The sequence below is a fragment of the Fusarium coffeatum genome, assembly GCF_003316985.1.
Source record: "Fusarium coffeatum strain FIESC_28 chromosome Unknown BRIP53273_contig_41, whole genome shotgun sequence".
Classification (NCBI taxonomy): Eukaryota; Fungi; Ascomycota; class Sordariomycetes; order Hypocreales; family Nectriaceae; genus Fusarium; species Fusarium coffeatum.
This window is the reverse complement of record NW_022157838.1, coordinates 72,905-96,098: the sequence shown is the minus strand read 5'-3', so window position 1 is coordinate 96,098 and position 23,194 is coordinate 72,905. Positions and strand designations below refer to the sequence as shown.

General features: G+C 50.5%; 9 protein-coding genes across 9 annotated transcripts; 7 read left to right on the top strand and 2 right to left on the bottom strand.

Moving 5' to 3' along the window:
- Nucleotides 1-108: 108 nt before the first annotated feature.
- On the bottom strand, nt 109-394 carry FIESC28_01805 (uncharacterized protein; the record flags this gene model as incomplete). Its single annotated transcript, XM_031155955.1, has 2 exons — nt 109-152; nt 208-394. 2 exons carry the CDS (start codon nt 392-394, stop codon nt 109-111), a joined length of 231 nt encoding a protein of 76 aa, XP_031019959.1.
- Nucleotides 395-840: 446 nt separating this feature from the next.
- FIESC28_01804 (uncharacterized protein) lies at nt 841-2,366 on the top strand (the record flags this gene model as incomplete). The annotated part of the gene is made up of 4 exons (XM_031155954.1): nt 841-982; nt 1,034-1,144; nt 1,196-1,893; nt 1,941-2,366. The coding sequence occupies 4 exons, from the start codon at nt 841-843 to the stop codon at nt 2,364-2,366; spliced, it is 1,377 nt and encodes a 458-aa protein (XP_031019958.1).
- A 1,582-nt stretch (nt 2,367-3,948) lies between these two features.
- On the top strand, nt 3,949-4,734 carry FIESC28_01803 (uncharacterized protein; the record flags this gene model as incomplete). Its single annotated transcript, XM_031155953.1, has 2 exons — nt 3,949-3,951; nt 4,006-4,734. 2 exons carry the CDS (start codon nt 3,949-3,951, stop codon nt 4,732-4,734), a joined length of 732 nt encoding a protein of 243 aa, XP_031019957.1.
- Nucleotides 4,735-7,003: 2,269 nt separating this feature from the next.
- Nucleotides 7,004-9,893, top strand: FIESC28_01802 (uncharacterized protein; the record flags this gene model as incomplete). Its single annotated transcript, XM_031155952.1, has 2 exons — nt 7,004-7,053; nt 7,109-9,893. The coding sequence occupies 2 exons, from the start codon at nt 7,004-7,006 to the stop codon at nt 9,891-9,893; spliced, it is 2,835 nt and encodes a 944-aa protein (XP_031019956.1).
- Nucleotides 9,894-10,309: 416 nt separating this feature from the next.
- On the bottom strand, nt 10,310-11,818 carry FIESC28_01801 (uncharacterized protein; the record flags this gene model as incomplete). The annotated part of the gene is made up of 1 exon (XM_031155951.1): nt 10,310-11,818. One exon carries the CDS (start codon nt 11,816-11,818, stop codon nt 10,310-10,312), a length of 1,509 nt encoding a protein of 502 aa, XP_031019955.1.
- A 373-nt stretch (nt 11,819-12,191) lies between these two features.
- Nucleotides 12,192-13,349, top strand: FIESC28_01800 (uncharacterized protein; the record flags this gene model as incomplete). Its single annotated transcript, XM_031155950.1, has 3 exons — nt 12,192-12,533; nt 12,585-12,885; nt 12,931-13,349. 3 exons carry the CDS (start codon nt 12,192-12,194, stop codon nt 13,347-13,349), a joined length of 1,062 nt encoding a protein of 353 aa, XP_031019954.1.
- Nucleotides 13,350-13,774: 425 nt separating this feature from the next.
- Nucleotides 13,775-14,621, top strand: FIESC28_01799 (uncharacterized protein; the record flags this gene model as incomplete). Its single annotated transcript, XM_031155949.1, has 2 exons — nt 13,775-13,864; nt 13,914-14,621. 2 exons carry the CDS (start codon nt 13,775-13,777, stop codon nt 14,619-14,621), a joined length of 798 nt encoding a protein of 265 aa, XP_031019953.1.
- A 426-nt stretch (nt 14,622-15,047) lies between these two features.
- On the top strand, nt 15,048-16,625 carry FIESC28_01798 (uncharacterized protein; the record flags this gene model as incomplete). Its single annotated transcript, XM_031155948.1, has 3 exons — nt 15,048-15,091; nt 15,141-15,360; nt 15,408-16,625. The coding sequence occupies 3 exons, from the start codon at nt 15,048-15,050 to the stop codon at nt 16,623-16,625; spliced, it is 1,482 nt and encodes a 493-aa protein (XP_031019952.1).
- A 3,802-nt stretch (nt 16,626-20,427) lies between these two features.
- Nucleotides 20,428-22,680, top strand: FIESC28_01797 (uncharacterized protein; the record flags this gene model as incomplete). Its single annotated transcript, XM_031155947.1, has 4 exons — nt 20,428-20,994; nt 21,098-21,184; nt 21,246-21,309; nt 21,485-22,680. 4 exons carry the CDS (start codon nt 20,428-20,430, stop codon nt 22,678-22,680), a joined length of 1,914 nt encoding a protein of 637 aa, XP_031019951.1.
- Between the last annotated feature and the right edge of the window lie 514 nt (nt 22,681-23,194).

Below are 23,194 nucleotides of genomic sequence, written 5' to 3'. Positions count from 1 at the left end.
CCGTGGCGCTGTCGGTTGACGCCGTAGTTTGTACAAGACTGTTTGCTCGTTTTCCCGTACTTTCTCTCCGAGCCGTGATATTTATTGCTTCGTCTTCAATTCGAGATCTTAATCGTCGTAGCCGGTGAGCTGTTTCCTGGGACCAGCGGGAACTGCATCGAGTTAGTTGGTGCATGTTACGAATCTCCCGATCTGAAAGGCACGCACTGGGGTAGGTCACGGGAACCGGGGGCGCATCGATGTCGCCAAAGTAGTGTCGGATCGGAGGCACAATGGGCATGGCAACGGGACCAGCAGCGCCGATGATGACGGACCAGAAGAGGGCGGGACGCTCGCGGGCTGCCCAGCGGCAGTACTTGAGGGGAGTTTGCCAGAAGAAAGGAGCGGCAGACATGATGACCTATAAGGAGCGAAGTTAGCGGTGGTATGACGCAGCGGAGAGTCGGTTCGTACTCAATTGACGAGGATCTGGGGTGGTTTATCGTCTGGTCTTGGTGGTGATGATGGGCTTTGGCTATCGAAGCAACGGTCCAATCGCAGGAGCGGAAAAACCAAGCCGAAGAGGTCGGATTATTTGGAAGTCGACACCCAGCACTTAGCCTTTTAGGGCAAGAGCGCTGCCTCACAGAGTCTAGCGTGACGGGTTTCACCTCCCCCACTGAAGGCTACGTATCCCAAAACGCAAGCTCGCTCCAGGTACCTGCGTACCAGATTAGAGCTCTCTGTCTAAAGCGCAAGCTGTCCACGCCAGTATCCATCAACTTACACCTCGCGAGAGAACGAGATCACCCCCAACCAACCAAAAATCTCAACCACATTCCCCCGATATTGTTTTTCAGAATGCGGTCACTCTTGAGCCTTGTGCTCTTTCTCTTCGCGGCGCTGGTTTCGGCCGTGAGCACAGCTGGAAACCGTCTGCTGGTTGTGTTGGATAGTCCAGATGACAAGAAGGCCTACACAACCTTTTTCGGCGACCTGTCTGGTATTTATCCCCATTGACAATTGGATTGGGGTTGAAGCTTACGATTGATAGAACGAGGCTATGAAATCACCTACGAATCACCAAAGAGCGAAAGCTTGGGATTGTTTCTGCACGGAGAGAGGACATATGATCACCTCCTCTTCCTCCCCACCACGATTAAAGGTTCGTCATTTCTATCTTTTTGTGATGATGGGTATACTAATTCTTGCGCAGGACTTGGACCCAAAATGACTCCCCAGGCTATCATCGAGTTCATCAATGCCGGCGGAAACATCCTCGTTTCCATGTCCTCCACCCATACCGTGCCTTCCACTCTCGACGCCGTCCTGACCGAGCTCGACATTCACATTCCCGCTGAGCGCACCGCCAAGGTCGTCGACCACTTCTCATACGACACTATTTCCGCCTCCGAGGACCACGATGTCCTCGTCCTCGAGGCTCCTCCTGCCGTCCGAAAGGGCATGAAGGATTACTTCGAGATCCCTGGCGCATTCCTCTCCGTTCCTCGCGCTATCGGCCACATTCTCGGCAACGGGCAGCTCCTTACACCCGTCCTTCGCTCTCCTGCTACAGCTTACAGCTACCACCCCAAGGAGCAGAACAAGACAATCGAGCCTGATGAGCTGTTCTCTTCTGGCCGACAGCTTAACCTCGTCACTGTCTTCCAGGCTCGCAACTCTGCGCGTGTTACCGTCATTGGTGCCGCTGAGATGTTCCAGGACAAGACTTTCGACACCAAGGTTGCTCGACAGGGTGGTCAGGCTCAGTTCCCTGCCAACCGTGAGTTTGTCACCAACTTGGCTGCTTGGACTTTCCAGGAGCTTGGTGTTCTGCGAGTGAACAAGATTGAGCACCGCCTTGACGGTAGCAACGAGACTAACCCCGACGGATACCGCGTCAAGAATGATGTGGTAAGTCAAACAAGCCAACTTGGTAATGATCACTACTAACAATCTAGTCCTACAACATCTCTCTGTCCGAGTACGCCTGGAACAACTGGCAACCCTACCACCTCCCCGAGGGCGATAAGATCCAGCTTGAGTTCTCCATGTTGTCCCCTTTCTGGCGTCTCAACCTCAAGCCCATCCTCTCCAACGAGCACGAAACCATCTACGGCACCAACTTCACCCTCCCCGACCAGCACGGCATCTTTAACTTTATGGTCAACTACAAGCGCTCTTTCCTCACCAACATCGAGGAGAAGAAGACAGTCAGCGTACGACATTTGGCTCACAACGAGTATGATCGAAGCTACACTATCAATGGAGCTTGGCCTCCTCTGGCTGGTATCTTTTTTACCATCCTCGGTTTCCTGGCCTTCTCCGTCGTATGGCTGTACAGCGCGAAGCCCACGGAGGGACAATCTGTGAAGAAGACGCAATAAATGAAGAGGCGGATGATGATTGTAACAACAACGTTTCTCTTTTTTTAATGACACCACGATAGGAAATCGTGGGAACATTGCTGTAGTAGAGCAGGATTAAAAGTGAATCATAGAATAAAGTTTTTTGTCTTTTCTTCTACAACTGTCTATCTAGGTGTTCTAATTACATGTGATTCATGAGATCGAAATATGTCAAGGCCCTCAGATTAGCTCTCTTAGGTTCCCACTGACAACTCGCGGCAGTTGGACAGAGCCCGCGCAACCGTCTTTGACGTGAAGCCCACCGCTGCTGCCTGCAAATTTGGCTTTTTGGTCGATTGATCATCACCGGGCAAAACATAATTCGTATCTCAAAGAATCTCTCCTCCTCCTCATCCTTCCCCCGTAGAGCCCAAGCCTGCTCCGATTGAAAACTATATCGTGCATTATCACGAGCGTCTCTGATATCCCCCAAGACATGCCCAGGAGATATGACTACTTCACACTTGAGAAGGTATCTGTCATTGCGGCTACTATAGGGCTACATAAGAAAAAAGGAAAAGGAGGAAGGGAAATAACTTTGGGTCTGCTCAGATCTCTGTTCTTGTGTGAGGAACATTTTCCCACCACTCGATGGTTGCCCGAGGGTATACACGATCAGGGGGGAATCACCTAAGCTCGGTGTGAACATTGTCATCATAGCAGACCCGGGGAGCCAACCGAAAGTGTGTAGTAGAAAGAAAGGTGCTTGGAGTCAGTAGAACAGGAAGAGGGAGAGAAACAGAGAACGCCAGACTCCTGACGCCGAACTCCATAAGAATATTCCCCAAAAAAGTTTAGAAAGCAACCCCCCAAAAACCAAGAAACCGAAACGCCCCCAAGAAACAGAAAGCAAAAGAAAGCAGAGTAAGAGATATGGGGTAGTTGTGCACTTGAACATACCGGATGGTGAGCACCGGTCGCTTGACTGGGCCATGCAAGGGGAGGTGAGGGCGTTGGGAGGCATGGTGGTGAAGAAGAGTGAAGGTGACATGGAGGGAGGAAATGGGCGAGGAAAGACGGGCGCGGAGACGAAAGAAAATTGAGAGAGTATAGTGTGTAGCAAAGAAGCTGACGGTTAGCAGTAGAGTTGGTGAGTGTCGAAGCACTCGAGGTATAGCAAGATCGCAGTTGAAGTCGCAATTGACGTCCAAGTTGAGGATGCGAAGCGATGAAGAGAAAAGGAAAGAAAGCGGCAGAGAATTGGAGGGGAAGCCGTTATTTATGCTTCTCCAGAGCGAGGAGTGATTGCGGGCTGCGCGCACAATACTTCGTTCTCTCGTTGTTGTTGACGGCCGTTGACAGCTGGCTGGCACTGGCATACCAAACTCATGATGGTCGAAATTCCAAGTCGCGTTGCGCCGCGCGATTGACAGCGGGAGCGCTAGAGCAGGCTGACCCTTAACTGTGGCGCTGTGGCGCTAGCGGGGCATCGGTACCAGCTCTAACGAGGCTGGAGTGGCTGGGAAAAGTTCCTTGACTTTGGGTCGCGAACAACACTCAACTTTGGCCTCTACAATCGCTACACTCTGCCAATCTTGCTTTCCGCAGCAGAACCGTCAAAATGGTACGACACCCTATTCTCCAAGCCATTCTCAGTGCGTCAGACTAACAATCACAGGCCCGTAACTCGGAAAAGGCCCAGTCTATGCTGTTTCGCTTCCGCGAAGCCCAAGCAGCAGACCTAGGCATCATCGACGCCGGCCGCACCCGCCGACCCAAGCTCATCACCGAAGTAGCTGCCATCCCAGCCTGCGAAAAATGGCGCGGTCAGGTCTTGAAGGAAATCTCGCGCAAGATGTCACGCATCCAGGACCCCATCCTCAGCGACTACCAGATCCGCGACCTCAACGACGAAATCAACAAGCTCATGCGCGAAAAACACATGTGGGAGATCCAGATACGTAACCTAGGCGGACCGAACTACATGCGCGGCGGCGGCAAGATCTACGATGAGCAAGGTCGTGAAATACCTGGCGGTGGAAAGGGTTACAAGTACTTTGGTCGTGCGAGGGAACTTCCTGGTGTTAAGGAGCTTTTTGAGGCGGCGAGGAATCAGGGTGATGAGAAGCCGCTTGAGGAGAGACATGATATGAGGAGGAATGTGGATGCGGCGTACTATGGATATGCGCCTGATGAGGAGGATGAGGAGTTGTTGGCTTATGAGGCTGAGAAGGAGAGACAGGCTACTGAGCATATGATCAAGACAGGATCTCAGGATGTGCCGGAGGGATGGGAGCCTTTGCCCGGAGACGGTGGCGATGGTGTTACATGGGATTTGCCGACTTTGGAGGAGGTGCAGGAGGAGTTGATTGAGAGACGGAGGAGAAAGCTGTTGGAGCAGCTATAATGTGTGTCTCGATACAGTTTCTTCAGTTCTCAGACACGCATTGGGACTACTACACGATACAAAGTTAGACGAGGCGGTTAGCATGGGGCGATCACAACCATGGCGTTCAGGACGGTCATCATGTATTTGCAGGCGTATCTATGGGAATTATTATGACGATACCTATCTGTCGTTAGGGTAGCAGAGCAGAGCATAAAAGATCAAAGCAAGTTTTTGGTTTGGAGTTTATTACAGCTTTGGTCTCTTGGTGTCGCGGGTGATTATCATGTGCATATCGTGACCCAAGCGCAAGTCGTTAGAGGAGCCTAGCCGCGAAGCTGTGGTGCAAGAAATGTAGATTCCAAGAGATAGTCTACGATGACATCAATTGGCCTACCATTCCATCTTTTAGGCTCGCGGCAGTCAGGTTTCTAATGGCACCAGGACGCCCTGCCTATGCATAAGTTCAGTCTCTCTGCCAACCCACTCGTTTACAGAAAAGAATCATGGCATAACATGTCAAACAGAATCGAGTTTGAGAGCACTGGGTCATACCATTTCGCTTATACCATGATGAGACGACCTGAGATATGCATCATGTTTCCACTCAGGTCATACCGGACTGTAGTATAGCTATAGGGTTTCTCTTACCGTAGACTTGTCTCCAAAAGAATAAACCTCCGCTGTCACGGAAAGTTCAAGTGCCGGGGAAATAAAACGGACGGAGAAACTGCATTACATTGCATTTGCATAACCGCCAATATTTCCTGTTTCGTTTCAACTGCCAAGCGAAATAATAGTGAAGGGGGGTGACGATCGTTATTGGTCACCCTGGGGATTATGAATAAGGGATCCTTGACACCCCTGAGATTGGAATCTAAGACGCCACTCAGGTGGGAGTTCGTCTGTCTCTTTTATCTGTGTGGTTTGTGTTTAATGAGAGTTCTAAATATAATGAAGTTATCTAGATTGGCGCAATTGACATCTCGATCATCTTGAGAACCGAATTCATGGATCCATAATCCATCCATTGCTATGACAGCATTTACTACGTACGTAGTAGTAGGATTCTGGAGGTGTAGAGTACAGTAAAGAATTGGCGCGCGACTAAGGGGATATATCCAATGCAGATGCTACGCTGTTTCATTAGCGATCGACATTGGCCTGTCTTGTCTGTCTCGCCTTGCCGTGTCTCGTCTCTCATTGCTGTTCCTTACATTGTCTCGGGTATCTTTCCCACTGCATCATATCGAATTTCTGTTGCTATTTTCTTCCTCTGGTCCGTTTTACTCACTGACACTCCTTTGTTTGACCAAAGGGCTGTGATACTTTACTATCACCACAATTCTGAGGCGCAGTCCACTCCTTTCACTCGTCTCACCTAAGCGGATCATCAATTGAGTTCTCACCTTTGTTGATCTCTGTCTGTGGCAGTGTCCTCTCTTTTTACATACACCTTCTATCCAACAGTGCATCTTCTTTCTCCTCTTTTTCTATCAATTCCCCTATTTTAAAAAGGAAACCCCATTAAAAAAAAGTAGTTCAGAAGGGGAAGAGAAAAAAAACTGAACCTGACCCCGCGAACCAAGGATTGGACAGGACAGCCCCAATTGACAGAAAGAAGGAAAAAAGCGTCGAGCCCCTGAGCTTGTACCTGCAGAGATCCATTTGTCTTCTCTTTTAGCTCTTAAGCTTGCAGCGAGCTAAAGATCTCCTCTGTCCAATCCCATCACAACGCCAACGACCAGAAGAATTAACTTGACGCTTACGGCCCCTTTTACGAACTAAATCCTCTTGAGACAGAGACACAAAGGGTGAAAGACCAATCTGTGATGGACCTCTGTTGAATTCTTCTTTGGTTTGGTTTTAGGTGACCATTTTCGTCCATCGTTCCCGTCTAAAATTGGAGTCCATCTGATTTAAATTAACCCACTTGGTCCCTTTGACGCCTCGTGCGCCTGCCCCTACTTTACTTGGCTTTTCTTCTACCTTGCAGTCCTTATTGCACCGTCGCTTCCCTAACTTACCCCCGTTGAGCGGGACCCTTTTAGTGAGGTACTACTTTACGGTAAGTGCTCTCCGGTCCAGGTCCAGCAACGGTCGGTCCCAGTCCCAGGTCTTCTAGAAATATGCACAGAACGCCTAGCACCGTCCCATCCATGATCTAACATCTTATCTCGCCTTTACATCATCTCTTTTTTCTTGCCTTTCCTTTCCTTGACCATTCGCTCATGACATTTCGATAGGTCGTCCACTCATTTTTATTCATTCCCTTCTTACCGTCTTCGAGATGGTTTCCTTCTTTGGCCTCAGACTTGGAGGCAATAGGAAGAAGTCACAGTAAGATTGCTTACTCCTCTCTATCCCGTCAAACATTCACTAACAATTGACTCAGGGACAGCAGTAAATTAGCTACGAACAAGATACAGCATTTACATCGCAATGACACATACGAAACCGTCACCACAATCACCGCCATGGAAATCAAGAGACAGAGCAACTTCTCCCGCCCACAGCTCGCTCGCCCTGGTACTTCACACTCAACGCTCGAGCCTCCTACGCGTGTTCCCTACAAGAACAGCGGCGGAGCGGCTTCATCCATGGTCGATCTAAGTGCGCCGCGAGCACCAGGAATGGGAAACCCTCGATTCCACGCTTCAGACATTCAACTCAACACTCGCTTCGGAAATGGTAGCTCGACAAGTCTTGTGGCGCCCAGCCCTATAAATGCGGATGGCAACAGACCCGGTACACCCACACGCCCTGGAACCGCTGTGTCGACAAAAGAGACCCCGAACCCGTTTAATATTCATTTTGGAAAGGACTCGGTCAGCAGTATACCGAATACGCCCTTGGACGAGCCCAGTAGTCATTCGGACCAATTCGAATTTAATCTCGGAACCGAAATCAAAGATGTCAGGACCAAGAGCCCGATTCCCACAGCTAATAACGGCTATCCATCTCCTCCGCCTTCCATCGTCAACGCTGAGCGACCTTTTTCTCCCGACAATCGACCTTCGAGCAGTCGTCAAAACGTGCCTACCGCGCCTAGCCTTCACAAGCCTAGCACTGCCGGTCCTATGTCTCTCCCCAGCCCAGCTGTCTCGGTTGCGCGTAGTGAGGAGGTCTGGGAGTCGCCTGTGATTCGAAATGTTTCAGCTAAGCGCGACACATTCACATTCCACATGCCTAGAAGACAAAGCTTTACCATGGAGACGGATCCTCGCGATAGTCCCAAGCCCATGGCTGAGGGTCTTGCTGGAAACTTTGCTGGGTTCGACTTTGGTGAGACTGTCAGGAAGGGCAGCATTGGAGGCAACAGCATCGACACAGCGAGTGAGAGAGGAGTGAGCCCGATTGACACAAATGTCAAGCCCAAGCCTCTGGCATCTGCCCGGACGGCCAGTCCTCTTGGAAGTGCGAGAACTGCCAGTCCTTTGAGGACTATGCAGTCGAGTCCAAGTCTGAGCATGCTTGACACAGCTTTGACCCGAACCCGAACTGCTAGTGATGCGATGTCGCCTCTGTCTTTGGTGTCTTCATTGGCATCAGCGGCAGCAGAGGAAGCTCCTCGTATTCAGACACCTCAGCCTTCTCAGCAGCCCAAGCCGATGCACCAGGCCCCCAAGATTCTCCAACCTGGTCAGCTGGCAGAGCCCATACAGAACATTCGACCTGTCTCTCCTTCGCGCTCTCCTGCGCCATCGCCGCTGTCGCAACCTCCTCAGCAAAGCTCACCTGGACCATCTCCTATTCTCGCTTCCTTCCCAGGCCGAGAGGACTCGCCGCTACTTAATTTCGAATTCCCTCGATCTCCTCCTCGGAACCAGCAATCGCTCGCACCATCACCTCAGTACCCTCCTAAGCAGTACAAGGCATACCAACCTCCCAACTCTTCTCCGCCTACGAAACCTCTACCTTCGCCATACCGGTCACCTACCGCTCCTCTCCCACCTGTGCCACCACCTCGATTGAACCCTGGAAACAGCAGGAGTAACACTCCCGACATTGCTTCCAGAAGCGCAACCCCCGACACAACCCTCAGGAGTAAAACACCTGACACCACCGCGAGCGCCGATCCAGGCTTCATGAGCCGACCTCTCGAACCCCCGCCACGCGGCTTCCGTGCTCGAACCGACTCCGAGCCAAAGCTTGGCCGACCTCTTCGAGTTCCTGCTCTTGCTGATCGCTCGGCAACTATTCCTCTTGTTGGAAATGGACCGCGAAGTGCTGTTGGTACGGGCTTTGATGATAGCGGTTTTGTTAAAGCTGCGCGTATTCCTGAGCCACCAAGAACGGCAAGCCCGTTCCTATGCCAGGCCGGCGAGCCTTCGCGAGCAGCGAGTCCGTTCCGCGCATACAGTCCTCAACCTCCCCGAACAGCCAGTCCTGCTCGCACTCATAGCCCTGCGCCCCCACAAGCGGCGAGTCCATTCTTGCAGTCGAGTCCTCAACCACCTAGAACTGCCAGCCCATTCCTCCAACAGAGTCCTATGGAAGGTGAATTTCCCATCCAGAAGGGTCTACCACGAGGCCGTAGACCTCAACAGCCCGAGCCTCAAAGCCCTGAGAGGGGCTTTGGTTTGGAGCCAAGGAAGCAGCGTCGCCAGCCTCCTGTGTATCCTCCGCCTAGAAACGAATCGCCAGTGCGCCCCAAGGAGTCTTTTGAGCACCCCAGTACTCCCAACTGGAATGACTTTGACCGCGCCGAAGCACACAAGTCTGCTATTCCGGCTGCTCTCTCGCCTTTCCGCACTCAGTTCGCTCGTTCGCCCACACAGGCTACTGATAGTTCGCTGAGCCCTCGACTTGCTCAGTACGCTTCTTCACCTATCTCGGATACACCACCAAGTCTGCCTTCGCCTTCGTTCCCCTCGTTGCAAAAGTCCATCTCCAGCTCGAGCGAGAATCTATCGCGCGCGTTTGACTTTGATGGACCATGGGAACATCGACCTGAGCCTAACCAAGGTAGACCCTTGATCTCACCTGTCATGGTGGACTTTGTGCCACCCAGGGACAGGGACCGCAGCAGGACTCGCGTTGAGGCCAAGAGGGCTCCCCCTCGACCATCTCCCATCACCGTTCCTCAAGGGGTTGCCTCGGGGCCGCACTCATTGGAGTCTGCTAGAGCCAGAACTCCCAACCCTGTGGTTGATGCAAACAACCCTGGCTTTATCTAACCTGGCCATTTATTTCTTGGATCTCATTATACTGGAGCGTTTGTTGGGCTTTTATAAAAAGAGGCTAGATGTCTCATGACTTTTCTTGCGTATCGTCTATCGCTTACACCCATTTCTTTGTCTATATATTCCCTTTGCATATGGCGTCTTTCGCTTATAGATTATAACATACCCCCGTCCCTCGCTGTTGTATCTCTCTTTTGATTCATGTATATACTCATAATCATCGGGACATGATTAGTGGTTAATGTCTAAGGAATAGATATCCAGAGCCTTGAGCCTGGCTCTACATGATTACTTTGTGCACTTTGTGAAGTGATGCAGTGAGATTTAAAAGTGATGCAGCGTGAAATGAATTGTATTATGACTGATAAATAACAAGACCAGCGCCTATTTTACATTTTGAATACATTCTTCTAACCGAGGAACATGCGCAGGTTGTTGCCAATGTACTTGAGATCCAACAGGAATGTATCATGGCCAAACATACTCATCTCCTCGCTCAACTCAACATGTGTTACATTGCGGTTTCCAGCTAGACGAACTGCTTCAGCTACCTCACGCTGCTGCCATGCAGGGAAGAGAATGTCACTCGCGACACCCATCACCAGCGTGGGCGTATCACGCAGCGGCGCAAGGCCGTGGATCAGATCCTCAGGTGGTCGCGAGCCAGGCACGACAGTGGGGTCTGAGGGATCAGGGTGCGATCCGGGTTGTTCCTCGTAGGGCTTGTTGGGAAGCGTCAGACTGCATGCTGCGTCGGTGGACAAAGGAGATGCTTCGCCTGAAGCAAGCTTCTTCTCACGCTCTTGTCGACGAGCGTGCGTGGCGCGCTGGTGTTCGATGCCTAGATCGAAAAGATCCATTGCTTTGCTGACGTACAAAAGACTGTTGGGATCATAGTTCAAACACCACTTTTCACCCGCGTGGTCAAGGTATGTCTCGATGAGGAAATCGGGACATAAGGCTGGTGGTTTACTAGAGTCTGCTCGTCGACGGCCGAAGCGTTGTTCCCACTCTGGTCCGGATCGGTATGTCACTGTCGCGATTTCGCGCGCGAGCTTCATTCCTGCGTGTGGAGGCACTTTGCCATAGTAGAAACCGCGGTTCCAGTTGGGATCCATCATGAGAACTTGTCGTTGGGTGTGGCGCATTGCGATGCTGTAGGGGTGCGAGCGTGCGCAGCCGCTGATTGATACGATGCGGCCTACGCGTGAGGGTGATTGGACTCCTGCGGCGAGGGATTGCATGCCGCCCATTGAGGAACCGACGGAGGCATAAAGCTTGTCGATGCCGAGATGGTCGAGAAGACGGAATTGAGCGCGGACCATGTCGTCCATTGTCAAGATGGGAAAGTGAGTCGCATAGCGCTCTCCATTTCCTGGATCAACGCTGCTAGGTCCTGTAGAACCGTTACATCCACCGATGACATTCGTGCAGATAACATGGTACTTGTTCGTATCAAGAGGACCGCCAGGTCCAATGAACTTCTCCCACCAGCCAGGCTTGGGGTTTGTCTCGGTAGAATGCGCATGAGACGAAGCGGAGAGACCGGTATGTAACAGAATAGCATTGGACTTGTCGGCGTTGAGTTCACCCCACGTTTCGTAAGCGATGTTGAACTCGGGCAGGATACCACCCCAGTCGAGCAGGAAGGGTTCCTTGTGGTGGTAATTCAGCGTCGCGCCGGATGTGTACGAAGGTTCGGTATCGTCTGAGACTGTGAGTTTTGCAGAGCGAGATTCCAGTGCGTCGAGGCAGGGGAAGGACATTGCTGGGTTTGAAGCTACGCCCGACTTCCTGATCGGCGAGGTGTGAAGCTGGCGAGTTCCAGCGATCCATGATGCGCGAGACAAGGCATTGGGTTTAAGTGCAGTTCTTAACTGGCGAGTTGACGCAGCAAGAGACCGTGAGGACCTCATCATGGCGGAAAACGGGTATGTAAGAGACAAATTATCGTTCGGAAGGGGAATTGCATTTTCAATGGGTGTTTGTAATCGAGGATGGGTAATCGGACGGTTTTTTGGACCCTCCGATGCGCGGGGGATAGACGGGGAACGGGATGATACGCCGTTAGTCAGGGATGATGCCATTGCACGTGCGATAAGATAAAGCTTGTGTAAGATAAGATAGCACGTGGCGTGGTACATTGACGTCAAGCGAGGGATGGGCTGTGAATGGGTGTGAATGCTGTTGCCTTTTGTAAATCAAGCTTAAACGCGTCACCTTTTACACTGAATAAAATACGAAGTATCCTTTTCTTTTTTCTTTTTACAAAACCTCAAAGTTACGAATTACATGCTGGAATACATTCTCGGCTTCATCATCGCCTACATCATCATGGCTCAAAGTATCCCTCAGAATGTAATCCACGGCCTACAAAGCATGCTTCCAACATTCGGGCAAGACAACCAAAATGGAAAAGAGCCAGAGACCGTCGATGAAGGGATAACGCCCATTGACGTTGTCATTGCTCGCATTATGCTCACAAAGGGCAAGAAACTTCCCCCCGACGTCGTCGACATCATCCTCGATTTCGCAGAGTACTGGGCTCATTCAAGCAACGAAATCGACTACAAGCTGCAACATCAACACCCCCTCACGGTCATAGGAGGCAGCCCATCTGAGAACAAATTCCTTGTAAGTCAATCAGCCTTGCTGGCAATGGGGGTCTAGACTAACACCTTATAGCTCCGGTCTTACCCTGTGGGTCTAACGGGTCTTCAAGGCAGACATGCGCTGGCGGAGATCCTAGCGTACGATATGACTGAAGCTAAGCCGCAGGCGCTGGAAAAGGAGCATGAGAAGGATTACTTTGTCAAGTTGGCGAATTATCCCACGCCCAAGTTGCAGTATCCTGTGCGGAAGGTGGTTTTTACGATTCGGAGTAAGGACCAGGGGTGGTCTAGCGATACGGAGAATCGACATACGTATAACGGGTCATGGACCTGGTTTGAGGCAGGATTGGAGAAATTCGATGCCGAGCAAATCTGTAAGTCAAGACCTTTTATTTCTGAAGGTTGTACTAATTTCTTAGGTGATCCTCAATGCACATACGACGTCCGCTACAAGTCCAACACCTCCGAAGCTGTCCCCCTGCCCGTCTGCGCTTTACGTCCACTATATCCAGAAACCGGACCTATTTCCGACAAGAAGCTAGGCTTTACGCATCCTCTCCAACCACAGGACAAATGGGTTATTCAGCACAACAAGACGGCTCATCGCGCTTGGCAGGAGCATGTCGTTACTTGGATGTGGACAGACGATATTAAGCCTGAGTCTGATGCCGCTGAGAAGATGAGAGTGGAGACTGGTCGCGGTCGGGAGACGGGTGATGGGTCTTTTGTGAGGGACTTGAAGATGGGAGATGTGATTACTATCTGGGCCAAGGCGAGGTTTTCGGCTTGGGTTAATCATGTTGAGAGTGTCAAGATTGATGTTTATTGGGCTGTTTAAGGGATTGATCCTATGAAGCTGGACAATTGCTTCTGGAGAGAGATGAGCTTGACGACATCCTTAAATAACGTTTGTTTGGGAGCCTGTTTGCTTTCTTAAGAATTGCTCCTCAAAATAATAAAACATCATTAACACAATCACTGGGAGGTCTTGCTGTGTGTCAATCTCTGTTGCAATTCTTCAATTGTTCGTCTCGTGTTAGTGCTGTCGGGTAAGTAACCTTAAGTGAATGAGAGCATCCTTTACGTCACGCCCCTCCAATGAATGGCTGTCTTACAATCACACTCTCAACTCACCTCCAACTCTGAACACACTCTACTAAAGAAAAAGAAATGCGATTTCTCGCCAACGTCTGCAAAAATCCTCGCTTTCTACTTACAGCAACTTGTCTCGCCCACCAAAGACCCCTTCAATTGACGCGCAACATGACTACCACGCTCAAAAGCCACAACGTCCAGCTCAGTCTGCCCGATGGACTCTCTCAAGAGCAGCTGGATTCATTCAGACCATTCAATGTACTTACCTCCCTTCTTATAAACGAATTCTCACTGACCAGACTTCTAGAACTGGGTCGACACTTTGACAAACTCTCTCAAACTCCAATCCGACTCATCTCACCCCTTCCACAAAGATCCCTACGCTCTGCGCTCAGTAACAATTCAGTCCTTCGACCTCTTCGGTAAACGAGTAGGCTTTATAAAGCTCACAGCCACCGTATCCAACGATGCAGGCGAAACCCTCCCCGCCGCCGCTCTTTTGAGAGGACCAAGCGTAGCGATGCTCTTCATGCTCATACCCGAAGACAAGCCCGAAGAGCGCTACGTCGTGCTAACAGTCCAACCACGCGTTCCTGCCGGAAGTCTCAGCTTCGTCGAGCTACCAGCCGGTATGGTCGACGACGGCAGTTTTAAAGGCGCAGCCGCGCAAGAAATCCAAGAAGAGCTCGGCGTGACGATCCACGAGGATGAACTTACCAACCTCAGCGAACTTGCTGCACCTGTCGAAAAAGATGGTGAAGGGTTGGCGCAGGCGATGTTTCCTTCTGCGGGAGGGTGTGATGAGCATGTTACGATTTTTAGTTATGAGATGAAGTTGCCTAGGGACAAGATTCGGGAGTGGAGTGGACGGTTGACGGGGTTGAGGGAGCATGGGGAGAAGATTACGCTCAAGGTTGTGCCGATGGGGGAGGCTTGGAGGGAGGGGGCTAGGGATGCGAAGTGTTTGGCTGCGTTGGCGCTTTGGAGGGGGCTGAAGGATGATGGGAAGCTGTGATTGCTGTCATATGCTGGACTTGATGATATCATGACATGGTGAATGTAATAACGATGGGCATTTAGATACTATGCTACTTGAATGGCTAGATAAAAACTCCAAGAATCGGGCATCTTATTCTAGCTTTTCATATTCTACAAAAAATCTTGTCGAGACTCAATTTGTTTCATTAGAGATGCCTATCATGGTTGCGATCCTCGTTGATATCCTTTGGTGTTGAGGCTGTAATAGCTGTCTTATCGATAAGCCAGCCCACCCCGCGGCTGCCTGCTCCACATCAGCTTCTGGAGCCTCCGTCCAATAACCAACAATCATCATTCATCAACATTCAACTTCTTGCTCCGCCATAACTTTTGACGGCCGAACCATTCCTTACCACTTATCTACGAAGCGTTTATTGTTTAATTCATTCACACTTCTTTCACAATGTCGGACGACGAGGATTTCATGCAAGACTCCGATGAGGAGCAGTACGCAAGCCCAACTGAAGCGCAGTGCACTACTAACAATTGCGATCAGGTACGATTTCGAGTACGAAGAAGACGATGACGAAGAGACCGGCGACGTCGACATCGAAAACAAGTACTACAATGCCAAACAGATGAAGCTGTCCGACCCAGAAGAAGCCATCTCCGAATTTCTAGGCATCCCGCCACTCGAAGACGAGAAGGGGGAATGGGGATTCAAGGGTATAAAGCAGGCGATAAAGCTTGAATTCAAGCTAGGTCAATATGACAAGGTCGGTTTATTGGGATCATACGTGGGAATTCATGCTAATGGGAGTAGGCTGCTGAACACTACGCCGAGCTCCTCACATACGTCAAGTCGGCCGTCACGAGAAACTACTCCGAAAAGTCAATCAACAATATGCTCGATTACATTGAGAAAGGCGCAGACGGCCCCGAGGCTGTCAAGTGTATGGAACAATTCTATTCTCTCACACTTCAGAGCTTCCAGAGCACGAATAACGAGCGACTATGGCTCAAGACCAACATCAAGCTAGCGAAGCTGCTTCTCGACCGGAAGGAGTACACCGCCGTATCGAAGAAACTCCGCGAACTACACAAATCTTGTCAGCGAGAGGATGGCACCGACGATCCTAGCAAGGGCACCTACTCGCTGGAGATCTACGCCCTCGAGATCCAGATGTTCGCCGAGACGAAGAACAACAAGCAGCTAAAGGCTTTGTACCAGCGCGCTCTCAAGGTCAAATCCGCTGTGCCACATCCCCGAATCATGGGTATTATCCGAGAGTGCGGTGGAAAGATGCACATGAGTGAGGAAAACTGGAAGGAGGCCCAGAGCGACTTCTTCGAGTCATTCCGAAACTACGATGAAGCCGGTTCACTACAGCGAATCCAGGTTCTGAAATACTTGCTATTGACGACCATGCTGATGAAGTCCGACATCAACCCCTTCGACTCGCAAGAGACAAAGCCCTACAAGACAGATCCCCGAATCTCCGCCATGACGGAGCTGGTGGACGCTTATCAACGGGATGATGTTCACATGTACGAAAGGGTGCTGCAGCGTAACCAAGACATCCTGGACGACTCGTTTATCGCTGAGAACATTGACGAAGTCACGCGTAACATGAGAACCAAGGGCGTGGTTAAACTGATTGCACCCTACACCCGCATGAAGCTGTCCTGGATTGCCAAGCAACTCAAGATTTCTGAGCCAGAGGTTCAGGACATTCTGGGTTTCCTCATCATCGATGGCAAGATCAATGGTCGCGTGAACCAGCAGGAGGGACTATTGGAGATTACGTCTGATGCGGATGCCGAGCGCATTGCAGCTCTACAGGGACTTACATCGTCCATATCTGAACTGTTTGGAGCTGTTTTCAGGGATGGAGATGGTTTCCGCAACATTGAAGTCTCGGGAGTAGATGAGCAGAACATCGACGTGTCAGGTCTGCCAATTGGGAAAACAGGCAGTAGGATAGGAGGCCAGCACCGCGGTAAGAAGGGCAAGGTGCCAGGGCAAGCGTGGGCGGCTTGAGTAGAGTCGCTTGCAGCAGCACTGATGGGCAACACAAAGCAGTCCGGAAAAGACTAATATCATTTACATCAATGTTAGCCAAATTCATCGTTTGCTGGATCGAGAAAAAAGCAGATCCTGTTACAGTTCGTATGCGGGCGCCTCCGTGTTTGGGCAGAGGCGGACGGGATCTCGCATAGTACGAGGCTTTTGGCAACGGTCCAACACGGGTAACAGCATGGGAAATCCAAGGCCCGAAGTGACGCCGTATTCGGACTTGATATCCATTCTTCGTGTAGCCAGCCATATTTGTTTAGTATTTACAAGAATTAGAAAGCCTAATACAGATGCAGTTTGTATGGGCAAATCATCATCATTGACAGGGATTTCTTGGTCCGCGATTCAGCACTTGCTGATCTATCGCCCCCGGAGGGTTACACAGGACGGAGCTGCGAGGGGTAAAGCGGCATTCGTAGATGCGGCTGACGCCTTGGCTTGAAAGACTTTTTTTCTTTTCTTTGGAGAGAAGAGAACTGTGGTAAAGAGAGAAGAAGCCGTCGCGAGAAGATGCGTTTGAAGCACTGTCTTTGTATAACCTTCCGCTTTCAAGATTGTACAGCATCGCGGACTTTTTCCCCTTGGACGAAAATACGAGTGCGGTCAGGGTTAGTTTTCTTTGTCGAGGTTGACCTTGCGAGAGGTGCAGATTGATCGATGCAAGGGGGTTGATGTCTGAATGACCTAGCTTCAGTACCGTACCGTAGATTGTAGAAGAAAATGTTTGTTTGATGCAAATTTGCGTTGTCTCAGCGGCGCGTCGCATCATTCTCATCGAGATAGCAAAACGGTTTCTTATCCCGTGGACCAGGTGTCGGATGAGACATATTCACCAATTGCTTTTTCCTCCGTTCATGACCTGCAGCTTACTGAAGAGAACGTGTCAAGTTCTAGATCGTGGCTTATTCTGCTTGATCGTAGGTGAGAACACTAATGTACTGTATGACTTCCATGATCCATGGCTTCCATCGGGAGACCGATCCGTTTGTTCATCAGCTTCAATTGCCGGCGTGTGTGAACAGCTCATGAGAAGAGCAACATGATCTTCTTGGGTTCAGGTTTGGGGTGACACGAGCTGTTGGTCAGACGGGGGGCGTACACACCCCTGGACAAACGGTTTTTTTACTCAGGTGAAGCTGCCTGGCATTCTCTGGAATTAAAGACATGTGAGACCGAATATAACAGAACCAACAGAATGGCATCAGATCAGTCAAGTTAAACGGTTCCTGTCTTAGTTGACAGTCACCCTTTACCTGCCAAGCGCAGGGGTCCAGACACACCATCGCCACGAAAGTCCAACACATAAAATGAAAGAGAAAAAAAAAAACTCAAGTTCCTTGCATTTACCTTTAATGTTTGTGCCTCAATTTTTGAGTTTGTTATTACGGAGGATTTATCCACAAGTTCCCGTGACGGGCCGTCTTCCGCGGAAAAAAGAAACATGCACAGTAGACGGTGAAGATGCTGGCTTGTGGTTCAGACGGACGGATAGAATTGTACATATTTGTTACCCGAATAATCGTATCACTTTTTTTGCTTTGCCTACGGCAATGAACTTGTGCTTGTTTCTCCACGATATGGATCCCCGGGGAACAACGGGTTTAATTGCTAAGGGCTTGGCTTTTTTAGATGGGTTTTAGATTTTCTCCACTTGGACGATCCCATGAGAGAGCGGCTGAACGAAAAGACTTGTTGGTGTGAATTTTTTGACTGAGGTGGTGGTAGATAATTAATGATGATGGGTGAAGATAACCAATAGGATTGACCTTAAAAGCGGCACATCGGATGGCTACCGGATGGGTTACAATGACAGACAATTGTCAGCCAGCCCGGGTACATTTATATTTATGAAGATGGTTGATGCACAATCTAGAATTGTGCCATCGTAGGTACAGTACCTAGTGAGTCTAGTCTTGGCTTTCGTTCCTGACCGTATCAACTTACAGCATATTCTCTAGTCCGAATCCTTCTCGCACTTCACAGACTTGTCATCATCGCTCTTCTCATTCCGTGTCTCTCTCTTTTTCTCTGCTCTGCTCATGGTGAGATACTGCACTGCACTACATCACCCGACCCACGAATCGATCTTGATTCTCTACCTCCACTAGCTGCATGCCTTATCTGTCGATTTTCCCGCGGCACAAGCGTCACTTCTAATAATTGTCGACATCAGTCACTGTGTACTATCATCATCGATTGTCAGTTCAACCCCCGTCGTCAACGGGAGATCGCCAGCGACAGAGTTCACCTGCCCTTGCTGCTCTGTGGAGTCCAAAACCCACTGTTGTAGCCGATCGTTCAACAGGCCGCCCTGCCACGAGGTGAAATGAGGCACGGATGATGGAGATGGATCAGGTACAGTGCTTGCTGTACCTCGAATCGAGAACCTTTTTCTTGCTTCCGTTGCGCCTATTGTGCAGATGCCAAGGATATGAGCTAATTGTTGAGCCTAGTTATTATTAGATCAGTTTGTTGCCGTCGATCACCAAACCTTCAAACTAGTTACCGTCGATAGCATACTTGGTTGATTGAATCATGGATACTGTACAGAAAATACTCCTCTTGTGCAACCTGGATCGTGCTGTAAACCCATGTCATGGCAGCACAGCACTTCACTTCATCCTTCTGTATCACCCACACTTGTGACCTTGAACTGAACCTTGGGTCCCATCTCCCGTCTCTAGCCAGCCAATCCATGCCCTCTAACCGCCAGACACGGAGCTTGAGACAGTGTGTTCCGTCCTGCATTTGCCAGGTTGCATTGGCAAGATTGACTTCCCGGGGATTTCTTTTTAGCGTTGTCTATGCTTTCTTTTTCTTTCGTCTCTCGATCCCGTTGCCCTTCTTTTTCTCATTAATCTTTTTTCCCAGATTAATTAACTCAGACTCTTGTCTGTGCCGCATGCCTGTCCCGTCTTTCGCCGCCCATTCATGGTTCTGCTAGGGTACAGCTCCCGTTAAAACCTCCAAGTCTTATGTATCTTGCGGGCGTAAATCAGTAGCCGAGATACATCGAGTTGCCAATTGATCCACGACGCTAGAGCCATCGCACCCGCTGGGCCACACCCGCTGTCTCCATCGTTGTCCGTTGATTGTGCCAGTTGCTAGCCCCCCCTGAACCCAACAACCCCTGCTTCAATCCCTGCAGTGACCCCCGGGGCCCCATCAAGGGCATCATTGGATGATAACTCTGTTTGACTGAAGGTAAGGTTAGGTTAGGTTAGGTTTGACGGCCGGCCACGGTTACGGCCAGCACCCGAAGGAGGGGGGGAGAGAGAAAAAGAGGAGTCGGTGTCCATCCGTCCTTCTGATCCACAATCCACAGCGTCGTGACAGGGCATTACAGCGTGAGATAGCAGTATGAGACGGGTGGCTTGTCCGCCATTGCCTGCCCTGAAAGGTCACCTAAAAACTGCCCATCCTCCCGTCCCTTTATTGGATTGAAATGTCTAGATTCACTTTCCGTCCTCTTTTTGCAGTCAGTGTGACTTGGATTTCTGTGAGTGAGACAGAGAGAGACACAGAAAGAGAAGTGTGAGTGAGTGAGAATAAGTGTGATAGAACAAGAACCCAGTAAGAGAGAGGGATCCAGACAGACCATTCCATTTTCTTGCTGATTGCCATTCTTGTTCCCTTCCCATCCCATCCCCATCACATCTCGTCACTCATCACTTGCTACTACTACCTTATTCAATCAATCATTACCTTGATTTTTCCTTTCTTTCCCTCCTCCACTTCTTTCTCCGTCATCCTCTTTTATCGAGGCATGTTCCAGCCTCAACCCACTCCCTTTACTACCTCCTCCAGCTTCGCGTCATATGGCCTAGCTCAAGACCTGGACTTTGCCTTTCCCGTGTCTGCTGGAGGTGGAGGTACCGCTGTTCCAACCACAACCACAACCGCTGGATACTACAACTCTCCAGCGCTCTCGCACGCCCAGTCGCATTCACACCTGCAATCGCAACAATCGCAGTCGCAATCTCAACACCAACACCAACCGCATCTTGTCCACCAGCAACAACTTCCTCCTCGACAACGTCAAATTTCCACCTCGTCAGCCGCACCTTCCTCAGCGTCGCCCTATTCCAACGGTGCCTCGAACTCTATCTCTCCCGTTATTTCGCAAGCTTCAAACTCAAACACAAACCCTTCTTCCTCACCAAGTTTAGCGCAACAACCGCAAGACCGCCAAAGACTACTCCAACATCCACACCAGCAACCTCAATACCAACATCAACACCAACCGCAGGTGGTGCTCAAGATGGAGGATCAAGGCCAGCACGACATGGCCGCTCAGCAGGCTGCTGCGAGGGATTATCAACCTGTACTAGAGGTAAATCGCGGCTTTCCAGGGTCTTTTTTAAATTGAATTGCAGCTGTTGCTACGCCCTGCGCGTCATTTTGTTTCGTCGCTGACCGTTTCCAATTTTTTGCAGGGCCTCAAAGTTGGGAACAAGATCCTTAGCGATGCCATCACCAACGAGTACGCAAAGGCCGACCCAGTTTACGTTGAAAAGACAATCGTACGTTGAACCAAAAGTTGAGAATCATCATTTGTGCCCTTGCTAACATCGCATCATCAAGGCCCTCCCCCAGACCTACTCTCACTACCGCCCTATCCAAGGCGATGGCAACTGTGGTTGGAGAGGTAAGTCAGCCAAACTCCCCGCTTCTTGTTCAACAGTGCTCAGCCGCTGAAACATGTTCTGCATCCCAATGCTTACCATTCCTTTTGTTATGCCTGCATTGCATATGCTGCCCATGTCATGTCTCGGCTGGCTTTTGTGACATGTCGAACTTGCGCTAATATTTCTCACCAATAGCAATTGGCTTCAGTTATTTCGAAAAGCTCATTGAGTCGGGCGATCAGGCCAAGATCGAGGGCGAGGTCGCTCGCCTCATGAGTGTGAATCCTTTGCTGAGCACCGTGGGCAACTATCCCTACTGGGAGGATATGGCAGATGAGGTGTTGGACCATTTGAGAGAAGTCGCCCAGAACATCGGCAACCCTCAGTACGCGCACCAGTTGAATCAGAACAAGTGGAACGAGCCTGGCAGTGCCGATAGCATGATCTACTATCTTCGTCTTCTCGCTGCGACATACCTCAAGACCAACCCTACCAGGTTTGCGGATTTTGTTCCCGACGGCAGCGGTGTAGCGGCATATTGCGCCAACCAGATTGACATCCCTAACCGGGATATCGAAGAACTGGGCCTCATTGCCCTCGCTGAGATCCTCCTTCAGCCGGCCGATTTTGTTCTCGAGGTTGTCATGCTCGACCGCAGCCCGGGCGCCCAGGCCAACACCTACCGCTGGCCCCAAGAAGACATTGGCCCTATGATCAACCTACTCTATCGACCCGGCCACTACGACATTCTGTACAAGGGAATGGCCACGCAGGTGCTTCGCGTCAGCGGGTTCACGCACAATACTAACATCACATCCGAGCAAGCGGATCTTGGTCAATACACGACCATGAACTTTGACGCTTTGTCCATCATCCCGGGCTTCAGCAGTTCTGCTGGTATGGGAGGTCTCGCACAGTTCGCACCTCCTCCTCCTGTCAGTGCTTCCGAAACCTTTTCTCCCGTGCAGCAAAGTCCCTGGATGTCGTCCTTCCCCGAGCCTTTGCCCACTCCGACACCGCGAGCAGCACCTCCGCCGCCACCTCCCATCATGGCGACACCTCAACCTCCCACACCACCTGCTTCTATATCTGGTGGCTCCGCAATGGCACCAAGCCCTGCGATGTCTGGACCTCAGAGCTCCCTCCCGTTGCGAACCGCCGCTTCAAGCTACCACATCCGTTTCAGCCCGGTTCAATTGGACTATGATGAGGGCAAGAACAATTTCCCCGATTCGACGTTCCAAGTAACGACCAATACGTTCAAGAATAGTATTTGGAACCGGGCTCATTACTGCAACCCCAACTTTCACCCTGAAGAATGGAACCCTGACGACGAGCATACCGATGGGAGAGTTGGGAGTAAGCGCCGAATGAAGAAGGAGATGTCCTAAGCGTCGACCGAAGGGAGATGCCCCAACAGCATTGATTGAATCGCTTCTTCACGGAAGGGATTGAACCGCAATTGAACCACATGTTCCGCACGATACACGATACACCTTGAAGCGAAATGGCGTTGGTTTTACTAGAAATTGACAGCCCCCGGATATGACTGCACGATTAGCCTTATTTTTATTTTCTTCTTCTTTCAGATAACAACTTTAGACTGGAAGTTCAGTCGAAAAGCAGTTGTGGAGGATTGAACCGAGGGAGGAACAACAACGTATCTCCAGGACTTGCAGGAGGGAGCAATAACATGCATCCCCCAGCCTTGCGAACGATAAGGCCAGGACATGCGAATGAAGGAGGGCATTGCAGAGCTGGGAACCGGACCATGATGGCTGGGCAGGCTAGCGATGCTTAGTGAAAATTACTTTTCTTTTTCTTTACTGCATTGGCAAATGAATCAGGCATAATGGAAGGCGGCGAGTCTGTTTTGCATGCATGTTTGTTACTTGAGGATGATCC